The 20,621-nt window shown below is 46.7% G+C and overlaps 1 protein-coding gene across 1 annotated transcript; it reads right to left on the reverse strand.

Annotated features, from left to right (window-relative positions):
- Positions 1-3,157: 3,157 nt before the first annotated feature.
- GIMAP4 (GTPase, IMAP family member 4) lies at positions 3,158-10,708 on the reverse strand. Its single transcript, XM_013990746.3, has 3 exons — positions 10,673-10,708; positions 7,945-7,998; positions 3,158-5,288 (listed from the first exon to the last, which is right to left on the reverse strand). The coding sequence occupies exons 2-3, from the start codon at positions 7,982-7,984 to the stop codon at positions 4,375-4,377; spliced, it is 954 nt and encodes a 317-aa protein (XP_013846200.3). The 5' UTR covers positions 7,985-7,998; positions 10,673-10,708; the 3' UTR covers positions 3,158-4,374.
- Positions 10,709-20,621: the final 9,913 nt, after the last annotated feature.

The raw sequence follows: 20,621 nt of genomic DNA on the forward strand, positions 1-20,621 counted from the left end.
AAGCATTAGCATGCATCAGAGTCACTCTGAAGGCTTGTTAAAATACAGAGCTTCTGAGTCAGTAGGTCTGAGAAGTTGCATTCCTAATCAGTGCCCGGGCTTGGCTGATGCTCTTGCTCCAGAACTACGCTTTGAGAGTGATTATACTGAAGCGAATGTCTTGTGTTTGAAAAAAAAGGGAGGAGGGGGGAGTCACTTCAATAATTGTCAATCATTTTCCTCTTCTCCAAATGGTCCCACCAAGGACCCTTCTCCCCACCAGGACTCTGAAGGAAACGTATACACACAAAGAACGGAATCAAATAAAGCAAAACACCATATTCGTACCAAAATTCTAGGGACCTCCCCCCCACCAGGAAAGATGAAGTGGAGTCCATAGCAGGGACCAGAAATCAAAGTGACAGGTCTTCTTTCTGCCCCCTGAATGGAAGAGAGCTGGTTGGGCATAATGGGAGAACCAGTCACAGTCTGAGAAGATGGAACCAAGAAGAGGACGCGAACTGCTTTGGTCTACTTAGAAGATGGAACAAGGAACCTAAAGGGTCTGCCATGTTTGATCACAGCAGGCCAAAAGGGAGAGAGGGCAGTTTGTTCCTTTTGGGGTTTTTTTTTTTTTTTACGTTTTATTGACATATAGGTGACTGACAAGGTTGTGATAATTTCTGCTGTACGACAAAGTGATTCAGTCATGCATATAAACATACCCATTTTCTTTCGGAGTCTTTTCCCACATGGATGATCACAGAATATTGGGTAGAGTTTCCTGTGCCATACAGCAGGTTCCCATCGACCCAATCATTCCATACAGCTCAGGATGCATGTGCCAATCCCAAACCCTCAGTCCATCCCCCAACTTGTTCCCTTGGTAACCATAAGTTTTTCAAAGTCCAGTTTGTTTCTGTTCTGCAAATGATAACATGTTTCCCCTTTTTGCAAAGTTAAAATAGTAGCAGGAAGTGGTCTAGGGGCTGTCATATGCTCCTAGGAGTCAACATCCCGAAACTGATCAATCCCTCTGGCTTTCATGAGAGGGAGATAATTTAAGAAATGTCTCCCCCAAGCTTCTCCCTCTGGGGTTGTGGGATGACAAACTCTTCTTTCCAAGCCAGAGGGGGACAGTGAACTTGTTGCAGTGCTGCCTGCGGGACCCCTGGAGACCCCATCTTTCTCACAAACCACAATGTCACATAAAGTGTCCATCTCTCCCCTGAAGCATGATGGTTTTGGGGAGTCCCCAGGTCAACAGAATGGAGTGACTGAACACCATCTAAAGGGGCTTTTTTGTTTTTTTTTTTTTTTGCTTTTTAGGGCTGCACCTGTGGCATATAGAAGTTACCAGGCTAGGGACTGAATTGGAGGTACAGCTGCTGGTTTAACCCACAGCTCACAGCAACACTGGATCTTTAACTCACTGAGCTAGGCCAGGGATTGAACCCTCATCCTCATGGATGCTAGTTGAAGTTATAACCCTCTGAGCCACAATGGGAACTCCCTAAAGGGACTCCTTAGCAGACTAATTTTTAAACAAGAGTCAACATTTCGCTATATAATTCCCCTAGAAGTACAAGTGGGATTAGGAAAGATTATAAAATTATAAACAAATTACACATCTACATTTTGTCTCTCTCTCTCTCTTTTTTTCTCTTTTTGAGGCTGCACCTGCGGCGTATGGAAGTTCCTGGGCTAGGGGTCGAATTGGAGCTGCAGCTGCCGGCCTACACTACAGCTACAGCAACACCAGATCAGAGCCACAACTGCAACTTATGTGGCAGCTTGCAGCAATGCTGGATCCTTAACCCAGTGATTGAGACCAGGAATCGAACCTGCATCCTCATGGATACTAGTCAGCTTCTTAACTCTCTGAGCCACAATAGGAACACCTACGTTTTCTTTTTATGTCCTAAAAGGTAGTGTAGGTTTAATTTTAGCATGTAAGTTGTTTCCAGCGAATTCTGAATTGTTCCCCAAGAAGCAACTGACATATACTCCCAGGGGACTCATTTCTACAAGCTTCTTCAAAGCATTTTTTTCTTCAGAAGCAACTATTACTTCCAGAGGAATTAAAAATAGGGTTAAGGGGTTCCCATCATGATGCAACAGAAACGAATCTGATTAGTATCCATGAGGATGTGGGTTCGATCCCTGGCCTCACCCAGTGGGTTAGGGATCCAGCGTTGCCCTGAGCTGTGGCGTAGGTCACAGACATGGCTTGGATCCTGTGTTGCTGTGGCTGTGGCATAGGCTGGCAGCTGTAGCTCAGATTCGACCCCTAGCCTGGGAACCTCCATATGCCGTGGGTGCAGCCCTAAAATAAATAAATGAATAAATGAATAAATAAATAAATAAATGTAATGAAGTAGGAACGCTCATGGATATATAGAGAATACCCTCCCTGCATGATAAGGGAAAATATGCTTTTTGTGGATGCATATAGAACATTTACAAAAATTGATCGTATATAAATAACATTAGCAAACCTCAGCGAGTTCCATAATGTAGAAGTATTACAAACAACACTTTCCCATCACAATGTGATAAAACCAGAAATTACTTAACGAAAAAATCCTCCCATCTGGAAATTTTAAAACCTTCTCTTAATCAACTCTTGTTGAAAAGAAAAATACAAACTGAGACTTTAGAATTTCTTAAAGTTCATACACATGAACACTAAATATCAGAAGCTATAGGATGTAAGGAAGTGACCATAGGAAAATGCATTGCACCAAAGACTTTTAAATTGAAAATTAATTCTCACTTCAGAAAAACTAGAAAAAAAAATCACAAAGTAAACCAAACAAAAGCATCACCGTCTTCTTCTTCTTTGTTCTTTTTATGGCCACACCTACGGCACATGGCAGTGCATATGGCTGTTCCTGGGCTAGAGGTTGAACTGGAGCGGCAGCTGCAGGTCTACACCACAGCCACAGCCATGCCATATCGGAATTGCATCTGTGACCTATGCCGAAGCTTGCGGCAATGCCAGATCCTTAACCCACTGACCAGGGCCAGGGATTGAACCCACGTCTTCTCGGACACTGTGTTGCATTCTTAACCAGCTGAGCCACAGTGGGAACTCCCAGCTCTGTGTTAAGAAAGATGTGGTAGTGGTGTTTTCCAAGGGGAGGGTGTGGGGGGAACAAATGCCCATTTGCACAAATAGAGAACAGAAAAGTTTTATTATCATAACAGTAAGTAGCTGGGTGGGGGAGCAGGGCGAGGAGGAAGCAGTATGCCGCCAAGGGGTGGGGTGATGGAGGTGAGGTGGCAGCTGTTGGTTTCACAGGAAAAGGAGAGAACTGGTTATTCTGCAAACTGGTTGATGTTGGTCAAAGAGTTTCCACACGTACATCTGAATATATCACATCTTTTCCTCCTATCTGTGGAATCTCTGTCTTTTATTTTTTCTGACATTTCACTAGTTAAGTTCCAAAGGATCTATTTTCCAGACAACTCTTTGTTCTTCAATGGCCATATGAGAAGGAACGAGTCTTTCCGTCAGATTCTAAGTAAACAAATTTCTCTTCATCTAGAAACATTCTATAACTGCCTCCATCTATAAGCTTAACTAATGCAAAGATCAAACATATCTGGAATCTAATACATGGCACAAACAAGCCTTGCCGCAGAAAAGAAACGCATGGACTTGGAGAACAGACTTGTGGTTGCAAGGGGGAGGGGGAGGGAGTGGAATGGACTGGGAGTCTGGGTTCCTAGATGCAAACTATTGCATCTGGAGTGGATAAGCAATAAGATCCTGCCGTGTGGCACAGGGAACTATATCTAGTCACTTGCGACGGAACGTGATGGAGGATAATGTGAGAAAAAGAATATATACGTATGTGTGACTGGGCCACTTGGCTGTACAGTTGAAATTGACAGAACATTGCAAACCAATTATAATGGAAAAAATAAAAATCATTTAAAAAAATGAATGCAAAGAATAGAACTTGCTAAGAACTTCTCTGGGTGACATGATTGCTGGGGTCTTAAGGGCAAAATTAAGTGAGAAGAAGCCACAGTGGGGGAGATTACCTACCAATCTAGAGAAAATCTAGAGGAGAAATTTTACTAGGGGGAAGTAGAGGGGGTCATCATTGGCCTCCTGCATATCTGGCCTCTGTGCTTTTAAGAAAGGCTCCACGGGTAGGGCGTGTCAATTCTTTCTGCTTTGGAGTGTCACAGATTGAGAATTTGTCCCTGCCCTGTTCAATCAGTCAAGCACCTACCCACTGCCAGCAGTGACCTTCACTCTGCTGCTTAGTCTGGAGAGCCTGAGAAACAGGAAAACGAGATTGGCCTGACCTACATAGGGCAGGGCGGCCTGGAAATATGCAGGAAAGAGAGCCAGAGTTTCATGAAGGTGCATCTGAGTGTTTAAAGCCTGAACAGTGAGAAAAGGGTGGAAGCTATCTTCAATACATTTAAGATGGTTTCAAGAATCTCGTTCAGATCAATTTTGTCTCTGGCGTCTTCCTGCCATTGATCCCAGAAAGCCTGCCTTTCCTCCACCTCCCTCTCCATCTGCGTCCTTTGGTTTTTGCGCTCCAGTTCATCTTGCTGGCTTTTGGGTTTCTCTTCACACTCCTGTCTTCCCTTCGCCTTCTCTCTCTCTAGCTCTGCCCTGCGATCTTCTTCTATGACTTGCTGGATCACCTCCTCGGACTTTTCATACAAGTAATTGGTGTAGTATCTTTCTCCGCACTCCTTGACCACACGCACGACCAGGGACAGCAGCTGATCCCTCTGGCGCTTCCGCTCCTCTCCCGTGGCCCTGTTGTTGACCACACAGTAGCGATTTCTGAACTTGCCCATCAGCTCGCGAACGCTTTCCGAAGCTTCCTTTAAGTACTCATGGAAATCAGTGCCTTCCAAGTCGTCTTTCCGGGTGAACAAGAGAATCATGCGCTGCATGGCTCTCTCTCCAAACATGGTCAGGATCTTGCTGCTGGCCTTGTGCTCTTCTGGCGTGTAACGGCCCAGGGGGATGACCAGGAGCAGGGCATGCGGCCCCGGAGAGGTCAGGATCATGCAGCGGCAAATCTCCTTCACAGTGTCTTCCTCCTGTACCTCGGGGTCGAAGATGCCAGGCGTATCCACGACGACCACCTCTCTCTCCTTCCAGGTGCTTTTCCCCTTCTCACAGTGCTTGGTGATGGATTTTGCCGAAATGCCGGAAGGAAACACTTTCTTTCCCAGGATGCTGTTCCCTGTGGCACTTTTTCCTGCCCCGGTCTTACCCACTAAGACAAGTCTCAGCTGTGAATCTCTGAGGTTTTGTTTTCTAAGCCCTGGAACATCAGGAAACAAAAGGCACACGGTGTTAGGATGACCTTCCAAGGGTCTTCCCTGCAAGGATTCTGCCCACTGGTGCCTTTCTCTATGCCCTGCTAGGCTCCTCACCCACGAGTGCCCTCTGCACTCATGGGACATCTATAGAAAGCCCTCTGGACCTGCTGTTCTTTCTTGCAGTATTTGGGGACTGCCTAGGTACGTTTCAGGGTCCCCCCTTGAGCTTCTTACTCTGACCTTGTGTAGGTAAGAGGCTGGGAAATATTCACCCCCCTGCCCCGCGCCACTTATATTCAAGATGAAACTTCTTTTTCCCATTAAGAAGCCAAGTAGTTGGGTTACACCATGGTTTAAAGTTAATGACCTTAGCCTAGAAATCTAGTGAAGTTTTGATATATATATATATATATATATTTTTTTTTTTTTTTGCCTTTTCTAGGGCCACTCCCATGGCATATAGAGGTTCCCAGGCTAGGGGTCGAATCCAAGCTGTAGCTGCCAGCCTACACCATAGCCACAGCAACGGGGGATCCGAGCCTCGCCTGCGACCAACTCACGGCAACGCCAGATCCTTAACCCACTGAGCAAGGTCAGGGACCGAACCCGCAACCTCATGGTTCCTAGTCGGATTCGTGAACCACTATGCCACGATGGGAACTCTGAAGGTTTGATATTTTTAAATTAATAGGTTGAAGAGTTAGAGACAAACCATATTGACAGTTCTCTGGAGTTACTATACAAATTCCTGATACATGATAAATGGGGGTGGGGGATACAGCTTAACATCTGTATATTTACGCCTTCTTAATTTTTCTTGTTGGAGCATATTTGACTTCCTAGGAGAGTTAAAAGTTAATATCGGGGCAGCAGCACACAGCAACTGAAACTATGTTTTTAAAATAACCGTGTGTTAAGTTAAACACCCAATCCTCTAACTGCTCTTTCTGTATTTGTATGTGGTAGAGAGACATAGCTCTTTAATATATGTATACAGTTAACGTCTTCAGGATGTTTCCCCCTTCTTCTTACAGCTGCACCCACAGGATATGGAAGTTCTGGCGCCCGGGATCGCATCCCAGCTACAGCTGCGACCCGAGCCACTGTGGTCCGATTCTTCCCCACTGCGCCCTGGATCAGTCCATCTCCGTCCTTCTAGGGGATGTGGATTTGCAGCTCCTCTCATCAAGAGTCTGAGTCTGGGAGTTCCCGTGGTGGCGCAGTGGTTAACGAATCCGACTAGGAATCATGAGGTTGCGGGTTCGGTCCCTGCCCTTGCTCAGTGGGTTAAGGATCCGGCGTTGCCGTGAGCTGTGGTGTAGGTTGCAGACGCAGCTCGGATCCCGCGTTGCTGTGGCTCTGGCGTGGGCCGGCAGCTACAGCTCCGATTCGACCCCTAGCCTGGGAACCTCCATATGCCGCAGGAGCGGCCCAAGAAATAGCAAAAAAAAAAAAAAAAAAAAAAAAAGAGTCTGAGTCTGCTTCTGCATCCTTGACTCTGACTGGGCCATGTGACTGACTCTGGACAATCGGATCGTGAAAACACAATCCAGCAGAGACTCCAAAAATGCTGACAGACTGCGGTTTGACTTTTCTTTCTGCTTTTGGGAACCTTAACATCTGCCCTATGAAGAGGTCTGGACTAGTCTACTTGATGAGGGACTCAAGGCCCTGTGACTTCTGTCCCCCCCGGCCTGCCCAAGAGCCTGCTGACGACCAGACATGCCTGAGAGGCTTCCCAAGGTATCCCTGTGCATCCCGAACCACCAGCCTCTGCACATGCACGAGTCAGCCTGGCTGAGATTAAGCCAAGTTGGCCTAGCCCCAAGGACTGCCCAACAGACCCGCAAAATGGAGAGCCAATGAAATCATTGTTGTTGTAGGCTCCTAAATTGCGGGGTGGTTTGCCAAACAGCGGAAATTCAAATGATATAATCTATTTCCATGGATAAGGAAGTAAAGTGAAAGCCGAGAGATAAGTCTATTGAATTTATCAGACATAGTGAAGCCACGAGGAGCAGGGAAATTTGGGACCTAAATGAGCAATTATGCCCACGTCCCCCCTTCCCAGTCCTCTCTCAGGCTAAAGAGAGGAGCAGGAAAGCAACCAGAGAGGCTATAAGCCACTGTTCTGGTGTGTCCCCACTGCAGGAAGCAGCAAGATTTTTCAAAGCACAAAAATGATCAAGCCTGGGATCAGTCAGGGTGTTTTTAATTCTCTTCCTCTAAGTGGTTAAGCTCTATCGTGAGAGAGTTCCCGTTGTGGCTCAGTGGGTTAAGAACCTGACTGGTATCCATGAGGATAGGGGTTTGATCCCTGGCCTCGCTCAGTGGGTTAAAGGATCCAGCGTTGCTGTGAGCTGTGGTGGAGATTACAGACGCATCTGGATCCCATGCTGCTGTGGCTGTGGAGTGGGCTGGCAGCTGCAGCTTGGATTAGACCCCTAACCCAGGAACTTCAAAAAAAGCTACATCCTGAGGAGAAAAGAGAGACGGTGGAGAGAAAGGAAAGAGCAGAGTGAATGAAGGGAAAATAAGAAATGGGATTGAAAATGGTTTGCTCTCGTGCAGACAGTGACTGGCTGGCTGGACAGGAGAGAGCCCCCCCCACCCCCCGCCAGCCCTCCTCCCTCCAGCCTGGCCTTCCCAGTCTCTCACCATGGCTGGTCTTGGGTTTACTGGGGTCCTGGGCCGCCATCGTAGTTTGAACACCTGGAAATAAACACAACAGGTCATTTTAGGGAAACGGAGAGTAACTGGAAATGTGTCGACTTCATTACCAATAGTTTCTCTTCTTCCATGAACTTCCTCCTCGATTTCCTCTCCTCTGTTTCCCAATACGTCTCAATTCTCTTTTATGAGTCTCCCTGCAGACTGTGCACTTTGCTTTACACAGATGGAAGTGCTTCCAGGGCTTCCTTGGCACTGGTTCTAGGTACCACTCCCCACTCCAGTCGGCGAATGACTGTTTGGAATTCCGGTTACAGGCAGTCGGCAGCCTGGACCCTCCTCAGGGTTCCAGACTTTTAGATCCCATTCAGCTTCTCCACCTGGCAATTTTATGGGCATGTGAAACAGAACGCGGACAAAACAGAGCCCTGGACCTCCATCCCCAGCTGGCCCCCATTTCAGTAAATGGCCTCCCTGAGGCTCGTGAAAAATCTTGGGGTTCATCTACAACGCCTCTTTCCTAACTTGAGCATCAGTCCATCACCAAGTCCTACTGATTTTACTTCCCCTAAACTCAAAAGTGTCCATGGCTCCCCATCGTCATGTTGATCCAAACCACCGCCACTTGGTGGGACTACAGCAGCCTCCCAAGTGGCATTTGTCTTCCATACCTTCTCTACTCAATAATCAGATGCCTTCTGAAACGGAAATTTGATTTTTGGGGGAGGGGGGTCTTGTTTAAATTCCCTAATGACGTCCTTTTGCTTTTTATTTTTCAAATAGTTGAAGGCCCTTGGAAAAGTCCAGAAGGCCTTGCACCGTCAATTGCTGTCTCTTTCTCTCAGCAGGCTTTAGCCATACTGGTCTCACCCATGCTCGCTCAATCCTCTAAGCTCTCCCGGGACCATTCCCCCGACCAGTCTCATGCTCAGCTCATTCCTGTTCAGTTCTCAGGCCTCAGCATCCTGTCACTTCTCTAGAACCGGCGTCTCTACCACCATCACCAACCAACAAGATAGCTTTGCAATGGAGTTGGTGCACTCCAAGCATGTCCACAGAATCCACATTACAAGAGAAAATTATTTGTCCTCATTTTTACTGTCTCTTCCTAGACTGTAAGGTCTGTGATGGGGAATCGTCTGTGTCTTATATGTCCCTTTACTCCCTAGGGGCAAGGGTGATATTGGACAAAGAGTGACAATACATATTTTTTAAGTAAGCGCATTGATTTTAAAACATCCCCCTGGAGTTTCAGTTGTGGCTCAGTGGGTTAAGGACCCAGTGTCGTCTCTGTGAGGATGAGGGTTCGATCCCTGGCCTTGCTTAGTGGGTTGAGGATCTGGTATTGCTGCAAGCTGCAGCATAGGTCACAGGTGCAGCTCAGATCTGGTGTCGTCTGTGGTGTAGGCTGGCAACTGCAGCTCTGATTGGACCCCTGGCCTGGGAACTCCCATATGCCGTGGGTGTGGCTGAAAAAAAATTAATTTTTAAAAAATCCCCCTGATTCTTGCCTCCTCTCTGATTGATCTTTATGTCCAGCCCACATCTGATTTGTGAAAAAGACTATCCTTTCCTTGTTAAAGAAACTCTTCATATTATTGAAACATAGTATTAGGTTTTAGATATTTTCTTTCATTGCTGCCTACTAATGTTTGACAATGGAGAAAGCCACTTGAAGACCCCTTATTAGAGCAGATTTTAACCAGAATAGGCTGGAAATGCTAGTTGTCAAAGACAGGCTCATCTGATAGGAAGTCATTAAATGCAAATTTGAAACACTGTCAGAAAGAAGGGCACTTCTTTTGAAAGTGGCTGAGGGATAAGGAGTAGAAAACCGCTTCTTGGAAACTGGGGAGAAGTCAGAGACTATTGAAAACTCAGCTTTGGTCACAAAGTTGATGTGGGTGGTTGGTGTGAGGAGAAGGAGTGAGACACCATAAATAGGAAAACAAAATAGATGTCGGTGTTTCTTAAAGCCTCCATCCACCATGTGGTTTGTGGCTTCAACCTTCTTTAAAGCTGCTCTGTTTCTCCTAATTCATGTGTAAAACCAGAGGACCGAACTTTTCTCCCTACTGGCATCGGAGGGCTGAGTTCTCCTCCTACTGCCTAAGGAACAAGCACCCATTGGCCCCCAGCTTCTCCGGAGCTGCAGACAGTAACAAGGCATCTACCTCGCCTCCGATCTCCTACCTCCTTCCCTAACTCTGGGCAAAGGCCACTAAGGGACTGTTCCTGAGGAGACAGGGTCCAAAGGGGGCAACTCTGAGCAGATAGTTAACGAGGTAACAGCATCTCTCATCCTGAACTGTGTGCTGGCTTTGAGACGGAGGCAGGCTGAGCTGTGCTTCTTCCATCTCCCAGTGCTCTATATGCCACTAGCTCCCCACAGAGCTAATCCTGTCTGCTCAGCTAACCCTGTTCCTAACAGCTTCACGTTTACTTATAAATGCTCTTGATGGTAAAAGCAATCATTTACTGGTACAAGGATCCTCCAAGCAGTGACCCCTGAAAGAGGCATCAATCTGGAGGGCGCTGCCTATGAAACAGATTACAGCCTAAAAGCAGCAAAAGCAGGAAATAGAAACAAATGAGAACGACGTTCTGTGAGCAGGTTTACAGGGAGGTTTAGCATATAAATCCAGGGCAGAAGTGCCCTCTCCCCTAAAGCACACATTTCCCTCCCTGCCTTCCCACCAACTCCCCTATTCCTTACCTAAAAAATGTGGGTCCTGCTCCTTTCGCTAACTTTGAAGGCCTTGCTAACCAGAGGTTCTACTAAACTATTGGGAAAGAGGTGGAGAGAGGAAGTGGGGGAGGAGCTATCCAAACTTGCTTGCAAGAGACCTGCCCACTTAATTACCTAGTGGTGCTGGACCTTTCTGCAAGGATGGGACTGTTTTGCCTAGTTCACCGTGGTGGTAGGCACTAGCCACACAAGCTCTTGAGTCCTTGAATGTGAAGAGTGTGATTGAAGAATTGAATGGCTAATTGTCTTTCTTTTTGCTTAATTGACAGTTCAATAGCCACATCGGACTAGTTGCTATCCTATGAGAAAATCATGCAAAGACTCTATAGGGAGGGGAGACATATGGGTCAGGCGCTGAAATTCGAGCACAAACTCCTGGGTCAAACCCCAGAGAGGTGCCCTTCAGAGCGTGGCCACGATGGCAGAGGAGGAAGTCCCTGAGCTCACCGCCTTCTATGGGGACACCAAAATGCCAACTGTTTAGAAAGCAACTGTGACCGGAAAACTAGCAGAAAAGATTTTCCTCTACTAAAGATATAAAGAAGGAACCACAATAAGGCAGATAAGAGGGGACACACTCAAAACCCACACCCTGAGATAGGCAACCCACAAACGGGAAGAAAATCAGAACTGCAGAGGTGCTCCAAGGAGCAAGGGGCCTGGGGAGGGAGCAGGAATCCTGTACCAGAAAGATGAGCCTCCCCAAACATCTGACACTGAAGGCCAGAGACAGAGATCCCACTTTTTTTTTTTGTCTTTTTGCCTTTTCTGGGGCTGGTCCCAGAGCACATGGAGGTTCCCAGGCTAGGGGTCGAATCGGAGCTGTAGCCACCAGCCTATGCCACAGCCACAGTAACGCAGGATCTGAGTCGCGTCTGCAACCTACACCGCAGCTCAGGGCAACGCTGGATCCTTAACCCACTGAGCAAGACCAGGGATTGAACCCACAACCTCATGGTTCCTATTCGGGTTCGTTAACCACTGAGCCATGACAGGAACTCCAAAGATGCCACTCTTAAAGGGCACAAACAAAATCTCACAGGCTCTGAGACCCAGAGCAGTAACGGGAAAGGAGCCTGGGGCAGACCCACCTGCTGATCCTGGAGAGCCTCCCAGAGAGGCAGGAGGCAACCGGGACTCCCCTGTGGACAGAGACCTGGGCAGCAGCCTCTCTGGGAAGCTCATTCTATGAGGACACTGATGGATAAACACAGTAAAGATTTAACAAGAGGTCGAAAATGTAGAGAAAAACCAAACAGAGCTGAAGAATACAATACCTGGAATAAAACATACAGCAGGAGGAATCACCTGTAGATTAGATGGTACAGTGGAAAACACAGGTGCCAACATACTCAACGGTGAAATGCTGAAAGCATGCCCTCCAAGATCAAGACAAGGAGGCGCTCTCTCACCCCTTTTATTCAGCATCGTTTTGGAAGTCCTTGCCACAGTTAATTTTAAAGAGAACTAAAAAGAGTCCAAATTGGAAAGGGAGAACTAGAACTGTCGCTATTTGCAGATGACATGATACCCTATATAGAAAATCCTAAAAATGCCGTTAGACAACCACGAGCACTCATCAAAGAATTCAGTAAAATCGCGGGATGTAAAACTAATATACAAAAACCAGTTGCATTTCTATCCACTAACAAACTATCGAAAAGAGAAATGAAGGAGTTCTTATCATGGCTCAGTGGTAATGAACCCAACTAGTATCCAGAAGGACACCGGTTCAATCTCTGGCCTTGTTCAGTGGGTTAAGGGTCTGGCGTTGCCGTGAGCTGTGGTAGGTCTCAGACTCAACTTGGATCCTGTGTGGCCGTGGCTGTGATGGCTACAGCTCCAATTGGACCCCGAGTCTGGGCACTTCTGTACATCATGCGTGTGGCTCTAAACGGAAAAAAAGAAGAGAGAGAAATGAAGATATCACCTCACACCTGTTAGGATAACTATCATCAAAAAGTCAAGAAACAAAAAGTGTTGGTGAGGCTGTGAAGAAAAGGGAACCTCAATCTCATGGACTGTTGGTAGGAGTGAAACCTGGTGCAGCCACTGCAGAAAATAGTATGACGTTTCCTCAAAAAAAAATTTTTTTTTTTTTGTCTTTTTGCCTTTTCCCGTGGTACATGGAGGTTCCCAGGCTAGGGGTCCAATCGGAGCTGTAGCCGCCGGCCTACACCACAGCCACAGCAACGTCGGATCCTCAACCCACTGAGCAAGGCCAGGGATCGAACCTGCAACCTCATAGTTCCTAGTTGGATTTGTTAACCACTGTGCCACAACGGGAACTCCCCTCAAAATATTAAAGCTAGAACTCCATGGGGTTTAGCAATGTCACTTCTGGGTATTTATCCAAAGAACATGAAAACACTAACTAGTAAAGATATCTGCACCGCCATGTTCCTTGCAGTATTATTTGCAATAGTCGAGATACAGAGACAGTCTAAAAGTCCACTGATGGATGGATAAGGACATTCTCTCTCTCTCTCTCTCTCTCTCTCTCTCACACACACACACACACACACCCCGGAATACTATTCACCCATTAAACTTGCCATTTGTGACAACATGGATAGACTGGAGGGCAGCACACTAAGTGAAATCAATTGGACGGAGAAAGACAAATACTCTATAAACTCACTTATATATGGAATCTAAACAAAACAAAACAAACGCCAAGGTCATGGATACAGAGAACAGATTGGTGGTTGCCAGAGGCAGGCACTGAGGGTGGGAGTGGGAGAAATGGGTGAAAGGGAACAAATGTAAAAATAGCAGAATAAAATAAAAGGGAGATACATTGCAACATGCATGCACATATATAAGCTAATGGAAAATATCGAGACTTGGAAATATTTTTAAATTGATTATTGAATCTACTAAAAAAGGTGAATGAATTTTATTTTATGCCAATTAAAATTCAATAAAGCTGAAAAATTGCAGCCATTTTGGTATAGTTGGACATAACCAGGCTAGTCACTTGTGGTGGACTGACTATAAACGTGGCCACACATATATCCGGACAAAACTCTACTTAAAGAAGACACATGCACCTGCATGTTCACTGCAGCACTATTCACAATAGCCAAGACATGGAATCAACCCAAATGTCCACTGATAGATGATTGGACTAGGAAGATGTGGTATATATACACAATGGAATACTACTTGGTCATAAAAAAGAACAAAATAATGCCAGTTGCAGCAGCATGAAAGGAACTAGAGACTCATACTGAGTGAAGTGAGTCAGAAAGAGAAAGACAAATACTATATGATATCACTTATATCCAGAATCTAATATATGGCACAAAGGAACCTTTCCAAAGAAAAGAAAATCATGGACTTGGAGAACAGACTTGTGGTGGCCAAGGGGGAAGGGGAGGGAGTGGGAGAGACTGGGAGCTTGGGGTCAATAGATGCAGAATGTTGCCTTCGGGATGGATGAGCAATGGGATCCTGCTGTGTAGCCCTGGGATCTCTGTCTAGTCACTTATGATGGAGCATGATAATGTGAGAAAAAAGAATGTATACATGTATGTATAACTGAGTCACCATGCTGTGCAGTAGAAAAAATATATATATACAGAAATAAAAATAAAAATTAAAAAAAAGGCAAAGCAGAGACTGGGTGAAAATATTAAAAAATATATATATGACAAAGGAAAAAAAAAGTGGCCACAAGTTATCACACTACCTTGTTTCCAGGCCCTTTTACAACGTGAGTTTGTTGTCTCTTCCTATGCACAGCTGGACCCCATTTTCGCACCTCCTGAAGCTCAAAGCCTCAAAGGCTTTGCAGGTTGTTTTTTTTCAACAACATTGGCTCTTTTACGTATTTTCTGGTTTCGCTTCATAATTTGACATCCTTTTTCAACCCAGGTGCTACTTACTTATGCATGTAAAAATATACCTGTACCACTTTTCTAGAAGTAACATGGTAAAGAGACCAGAGGATTATTTTTACACACATCACAGCACACAGTCCCCAGGAAATCTGTGGTCTACAATGGAGGTTAGCCCATTTCTCAGAATCTGGCAGCAATAACAAGAATGGCTGTTGAATTTACCTGTGCACAGCGCTTCCTCCCTGTCTCAGCCACACCCAGTTCCTGCTTCAAACTCTTTCCCCTTTGCTCTCACCTGTCCTGCACAGCTGTGGTCCCTTCACAGGCTAGAAGTGTTAAGACGCAAGGTCAACATCCCCTGTTTCCATGGGGTGATGCTCAAAATGGACTCAACCCTGGAGAGGAAGCCTCGTTACGGACAGTCGCCACCGCTCTGTCTTGAACAGAGTAAAAAAACTAGGGTCATCAGTGGATGGATGTTGTTCTGCCTTTTAGAATCCTGACAATGGAGTTTTAAGATCCAAAACTGGAGTTCCCGTCGTGGCGCAGTGGTTAACAAATCTGACTAGGAACCGTGAGGGTGCGGGTTCGATCCCTAGCCTCGCTCAGTGGGTTAAGGATCCCACGTTGCCATGAGCTGTGGTGTAGGTCACAGACTCGGCTCAGATCCTGCGTTGCTGTGGCTCTGGTGTAGGCCGGCGGCTACAGCTCCGATTAGACCTCTAGCCTGGGAACCTCCATATGCTATGGGAGCGGCCCTAAAAAAACCAAAATAAATAAAGTCCAAAACTGCTTGTAAAAACTTGACAAGTCGATTATTTTTAAAAATTATTTTTATTTTTGGCCATGCCTGTGGCATGTGGAAGTCCTGAGGCCAGGAATCAAACCTATGCTACAGCAGTGACAATGCCTGATCCTTAACCCACAGCACCACCAGAGAACACTCAATCTTTTTTTTTTTTTTTTTTTTTTTTTTTGTGGTATGGGTTGCAGATGTGGCTTGGATCCTGTGTTGCTGTGGCTGTGGTGTAGGCCAGCAGCTGTAGCTCTGTGTGATTCGACCCCTAGCCTGGGAACTTCCATATGCTGCAGGCGTATTCTTCCCCCCCGCCCCCCCCCCCCCCGGCCAAAAGAACAGAAAAAGAAAGAATTCACAGCCTAACCCATAATAGTAAAACTGTGGGCATCAAAACAAAGAGAGGAGTTCCCGTCGTGGCGCAGTGGTTAACGAATCCGACTAGGAACCATGAGGTTGCGGGTTCGGTCCCTGCCCTTGCTCAGTGGGTTAACGATCCGGCGTTGCTGTGAGCTGTGGTGTAGGTTGTAGACGCGGCTCAGATCCCGCGTTGCTGTGGCTCTGGCGTAGGCCTGTGGCTACAGCTCCGATTCAACCCCTAGCCTGGGAACCTCCATATGCTGTGGGAGCGGCCCAAGAAATAGCAAAAAGACAAAAAACAAAAAACAAAAAAAAAAACCAAAGAGAATGTCTTAAAAAGTAATCAGAGAGAACAGACAGATGACCTTTGACCCAGAGATGGTTGGAACTATGCTGATTCCTTAGTAATAACAAAGGAAGCCAAAAAACAGTTGAAACGGATTTGCAAAATGCTGAAAGAAGATAACAGCCAACCTAAAATTCTATACTCAGGGAACATCGCTCTCAAAAATAAGGGAAGGGAGTTCTGTCGTGGCCAGCGGTAACAAATCCAACTAGGATCCATGAGGATGTGGGTCCGATCCCTGGCCTCACTCAGTGGGTTAAGGATCCAGCATTGCAGGAGCTGTGGTGTAGGTCGCAGATGTGGCTCGGATCTGGCCTTGCTGTGGCTGTGGCATAGGCTGGTGGCTGTGGGGTAGGCTGGCAGCTGCAGCTCCTATTGGACCCCTAGCCTGGGAACTTCCACATGCCATGGCTGTGGCCCTAAGAAGACAAAGTAACTCAGTAAATAAGTAATAAATAAATACATAAATAAAAATGAAAGAAGCAGAAGAAGAAGAATGGAGAAGCAATGAGGTCCTGCTGAACAGCACAGGGAACTATATCCAGTCACTTGTGAGAGAACATGATGGAAGAACACACGAGGAAGTGATGTATATACACATGTGACTGGGTCACTACGCTGAACAGCAGAAACTGGCACAACATTGTAAATCAACTAGACCTTATTTAAAAACATTTAAGTGTATCTCGAGGCTTTAAGTGGGCTCCGTCGCATGTACCATCCAGACAGTCTCAACATCACTTTCCTGTTCAAGGCTGTATCCTTGGGGTGGCTTCTGGGAGTGGGGGGCCCAGGCAGAACACACATCCCAAGGGCAGGGGAGGGGGTGGGGACCCCTCAGTGGCGTGGGTCCAGCTCTGGGGCCCAACTCTCCACCCCCATCACTCACTCGCCTGCTCTCCGGCGCTCCCCGCTCCCGCAGTGCCCCCTAGTGGTCAGTGAGGGCTTTCGCTGGCTTGGAGGTGGCTCATTTGGCGGCATGTGGCTGCACTGGAGGCAGATGCCACAGCAACAATACTGTCACATGCAAAAGAAAACACAGGTTAAGACGATGATTTCTCAAGTCAACAGCAACCTTTTCCACCAAGAGCCCCACGATCCGAACCACTGATTTACTAAATCTCGTAGGCAGGGGTTTGGATCATGCAGAGCGGTCAGTTGTGTCCTCTGGCGACTTAATACCGAGGACACATTAACAGTCTCATCAGGAGGAACCAGGACCTGCCCCAAGTCTGCACTGTGGTCTCTGGACGGCTCCTCCCTGCTCTCTGCATCCCCGCCCTTCCCTGATTAGCAAGTGCCCTTTGGAACTCAGGGAAGGTCCTGGAAGCTGAGGCTTATTCCCCAAAAACAAGAAATGGAGGACACAGAAAGCGTGTGTGCCCAGGAGCCCCACAGGGCACTAGCTCAGTTACTCTTGCGACCTCTTCAAATAGCTGTTGAATTAGCTGAAGAAGGAAACCTCCCATAACTGCTTTCCAGCTCCTTCCTTTGCAAGTTCTACACAGATCTTCTAGAACAGAGCTTTGGGTGTTGGCAACACTGAAGACTCTGTTGAAATCAATGTTTTTGCTACTGTCATGCCACGTTCACCCCAGGCAGCTCCCATAATCTTCTGTCCAAAATTTCAGGTTAATGCGGGACCTTTACAGCCCATCCTCCCTTGACATCTGATGCTCAACTGGACACCAGCCGAAGCGAGTTCACCCTGACAGTTTCAGCTGCAGGCCCTAACGTTCCTGTTTCTGAGAAGAAGTGGGATTATCACTCCAATCACTGGCAAGGACAAACCTGACCTACCCTTTGCAGTGGACCTCAAGCCCCGAGTTCTTACACAAGTCTTCTCCTATAAATGCTACTTCGATTGCCCAGTTATGGGTCATGGCTCTCAGGTATTTCAACACTGGGAATCATGCACACAGTAAATGCTGGAATTGCTAGAGATCTCAGGACTCAGGAGCACCTTCAGAGAACACTGGGATCTAAGGAATGTGAAGATAACTCAGTGGGCAAGCATTTGTTTGTCAAGGTGATACGGATGGAGCGGCCACAGAGAGCTGTAGAAGTCCCGATAAAGAACCTTAAAGAGGGAAACGTAGGGGACATTGGGAGATCCCTGTAAGCTAACAACTGCTCAAGAAAGCCATCAGGGAGTTCCCGTCGTGGCGCAGTGGTTAATGAATCCGACTAGGAACCATGAGGTTGCGGGTTCGGTCCCTGCCCTTGCACAGTGGGTTGACGATCCGGCATTGCCGTGAGCTGTGATGTAGGTTGCAGATGCGGCTCGGATCCCGCGTTGCTGTGGCTCTGGCGTAGGCTAGTGGCTATAGCTCCGATTCGACCCCTAGCCTGGGAACCTCCATATGCCGCGGGAGCGGCCCAAAGAAGCAGCAAAAAGACAAAAAAAAAAAGAAAGCCATCAGCACAAGGCAGGCTTGCTTGACTAGTGGAAGTGCGAGATTTGCCTCAGGTCCTTGGGTGGGGAATGGGATGAGGGCTGTGTTCAGATTCAGACCAAGGGCAGGAGTTTGAGGACCACCCTTCTGCTGATTTGCACAACTTACTGGATACCAAGGAGGAGCTGCTACTCCCAGAAAGGAAGAGGCGGGCTTCTCCCACCCCCACTCCCCCCAGATGATAAAACCGTAGCCCACCGGATCCTTGGGGCAGAGTGTCCGTGGCTGCCCGCTTGCATCTCTCACAAGCGTCCTATCCTAATAAATCTATTTCTTGCCTGTCACTGTGTCTCTCGCTGAATTCCTTCTGCGCAGAGGCATAAAGAACCTGAACCTCAGTGAGTCCAGACCTCAGGTGAGTGCTCATTTAAAATGCAGGTTCAAGTCCCCATCTGGGTTCAGGCCGTTAGTACCGTCAGTTGCAAAGGGAGAAGATAATGTCCATTAGATTTACTGATTCCCCCCTGGGGATGTCTGACCTTTCAAAGTAGAATATGATCTCAAGAGAAAAGAAATCAATTCACTTCAGTGGCATCTTCAGGAGGCCCTAACAAGTGCCGAGACATACACAAGGTAATTGAAAGCATGATGCTTCTGCAAGTCTCCGTCTTTTAAATGGCCCTTCGATGAAAGATGTCAGGAAGATGCATGAATAATTTGCTCTCTAGAGATAATATTGCAGTCACTCATAAGGAACTACCTCTAAATACAAGAACTGCCTCATGGCGAAGAGCAGTTTGGGTTAACCATGTTATCTCACGTATATAATGAATGTTTTCCTGGCATTTCCTCCATGCTGTCTATACTCTATTCCTAATATTTGTGATGAATTTTAGAACGAGCGAGTGTGTGGGATCTTATTTTCTCCAGACTTAATCTCTAATCCCTGTCTCCCCCAAATTCACCAAGGCATGAAAGACTCTCAGTCATGTTCATAGATAAAACCAAGGACAAGTGTAAAACTTCCAACGATTTGAGTTATACATGATATGAAGTCATCCCTCTGACGCCAAAGTTTCACAAGTATTTTAGCAAGACAGACCCTTTCATCTGCTCACTGCCAAGGTCAGTATGTGTGGTGAAACTTGTCCCAGAGATTTCAGCTGTCAGGAGAGATTTTTCTACTGGCCGAAAACACTAGAGGGAATCGGGGTGGGGGGGCAATAAAAATTAGAGAGTGCTCTAAGAGAGAAAAAAATAGATAGCATAAGGTCTATCTTATATTCTATTCTGAAAGATAAGATATACCTGGGGGAAATCAATATCAGTCAGGATTCTAGCAGCAAAGAAATGGCCTCTGCTATAATTAGGTACTTGGAGGGGCGTCAAGGGAAGGGGCTTCCTACAAGCTATGGGCACAGGGTTTGGAAAAGACAAGGGAGAGCACTGGGGACAGTGAGGGAATTACATCCTTGCCCCAAGCGGTGAACCAAAGCTGGAACCGAGCAGGAGAGTTGGGTAGAGAGGCCACCAGGGCAGAAGCTATGACTTCCAGCTTAGGGTTGCAGCAAGTCAGAGATGACCCTGCAGCGAAAGAAGCAGGAGAGAGCAAATAGCCTGATCTTACGCTTCTATACCTCGAGAGATCTCCCGGGATTTCCCACTGGCAGAAACCAAACAGAAGTCAGAGAGCAAGGACCCCACAGTGCAGTCCACGGAGACCAGCCTCCTGGACAGGACGCAGGAGGGAAGAAGTGGGCCGTGTCATCTGCAGAGGCAAATGAAAAACATTTGGCACAGAAGAGATTTTTAAGTTAGAGTCAGGGACAGTTTAAGGTAGACTCATACCTTAAAAAGAGACAGAGAGAAGGGGGAAAAAAACACACACACGAGAAGAGACTTTGTCAGCTTCCATATCTCCATGAACCACAGAATAATTAATGGTGCCAGAAGAGCCTGGTGCTTCGCCAACAAAGTACTCATAGATGTGGGTTGAAACAACACACATCACCCATGGTGCTAACCGTTAATGTATGCAGGATTTATTTGAATTTTATTTTATTTATTTTTCTAAATTGAGTCTTTGAATGCTATATAAGAGATCATTGCCCTCTTATGTCAATTTCATAAACTCTCAAATTCCGTGGCATTGTGTGGAAGGACAGGAGGGAGC

The sequence above is a fragment of the Sus scrofa genome, chromosome 18, assembly GCF_054392235.1.
Source record: "Sus scrofa isolate SSC_HxYL_T2T_F1_AM1 chromosome 18, Sscrofa_HxYL_maternal_Yorkshire_Landrace_v2.0, whole genome shotgun sequence".
In the NCBI taxonomy this organism is placed as follows: Eukaryota; Metazoa; Chordata; class Mammalia; order Artiodactyla; family Suidae; genus Sus; species Sus scrofa.

Excerpts from the sequence above, each read along its gene's own strand:
- GIMAP4 (XM_013990746.3), bottom strand. The coding sequence starts at position 7,984 with ATGGCGGCCCAGGACCCCAGTAAACCCAAGACCAGCCATG. Across the intron at positions 5,289-7,944 it reads TAAACCCAAGACCAGCCATG|GGCTTAGAAAACAAAACCTC; the intron begins GTGAGAGACTGG and ends CTGATGTTCCAG.